Consider the following 685-nt stretch of genomic DNA (forward strand, 5'->3'; position numbering starts at 1 on the left):
TGAGATTGTCCTTGGCATCATCGGCCTTGTGGGCTGCAGTGTCCCAGATAGATTTGGCGTGGGAAGCTAGGTTGTCCTTAGCATCCTCGGCCTTGTGGGCTGCAGTGTCCATGGTCGTCTTAGACTGAGACGCGATGTTGTCCTTAGCATCATCGGCCTTGTGGGCTGCGGTATCCAGAGTGGTCTTGGCCTGAGAAGCCAGGTTGTCCTTAGCATCCTCGGCCTTGTGGGCTGCAGTGTCCCACGTAGTCTTGGCCTGAGACGCGATGTTGTCCTTAACGTCCACTGCCTTCTCCGCAACCGCATCCCCTGCCGCCTTCGCTCCAGAGGCGATGCCGTCCTTCATGTCTACCGACTTCTCCGCCACGGTGTCCACTGCGGCCTTCACTTTGTCAGCAGCAGAGTCCAAACCAGCCTTCGCCCGAGACGCAAAACTGTCCTTGGTCTCTTCGGCCTTGTGGGCTGCGGTGTCCAAGGTAGTTTTGGCATGAGAGGTGAGGTTGTCCTTGGCATCATCGGCCTTGTGAGCTGCGGTATCCAGAGTAGTCTTGGCATGAGAGGTGAGGTTGTCCTTGGCATCATCGGCCTTGTGGGCGGCAGTGTCCCAGATAGACTTGGCGTGGGAGCCTAGGTTGTCTTTAGCATCATCGGCTTTGTGGGCTGCAGTGTCCAGAGTAGTCTTGGC

The 685-nt window shown here is 57.4% G+C and overlaps 1 protein-coding gene across 1 annotated transcript; it reads right to left on the reverse strand.

The window, feature by feature from the left end:
• Nucleotides 1–131: 131 nt before the first annotated feature.
• On the reverse strand, nt 132–346 carry GNI_004180 (hypothetical protein; the record flags this gene model as incomplete). The annotated part of the gene is made up of 1 exon (XM_011130246.1): nt 132–346. A coding segment is annotated over one exon (215 nt), but the record flags the coding sequence as incomplete, so codon positions are not given.
• Nucleotides 347–685: the final 339 nt, after the last annotated feature.

This window comes from Gregarina niphandrodes (assembly GCF_000223845.1).
Source record: "Gregarina niphandrodes unplaced genomic scaffold scaffold00001, whole genome shotgun sequence".
In the NCBI taxonomy this organism is placed as follows: Eukaryota; Apicomplexa; class Conoidasida; order Eugregarinorida; family Gregarinidae; genus Gregarina; species Gregarina niphandrodes.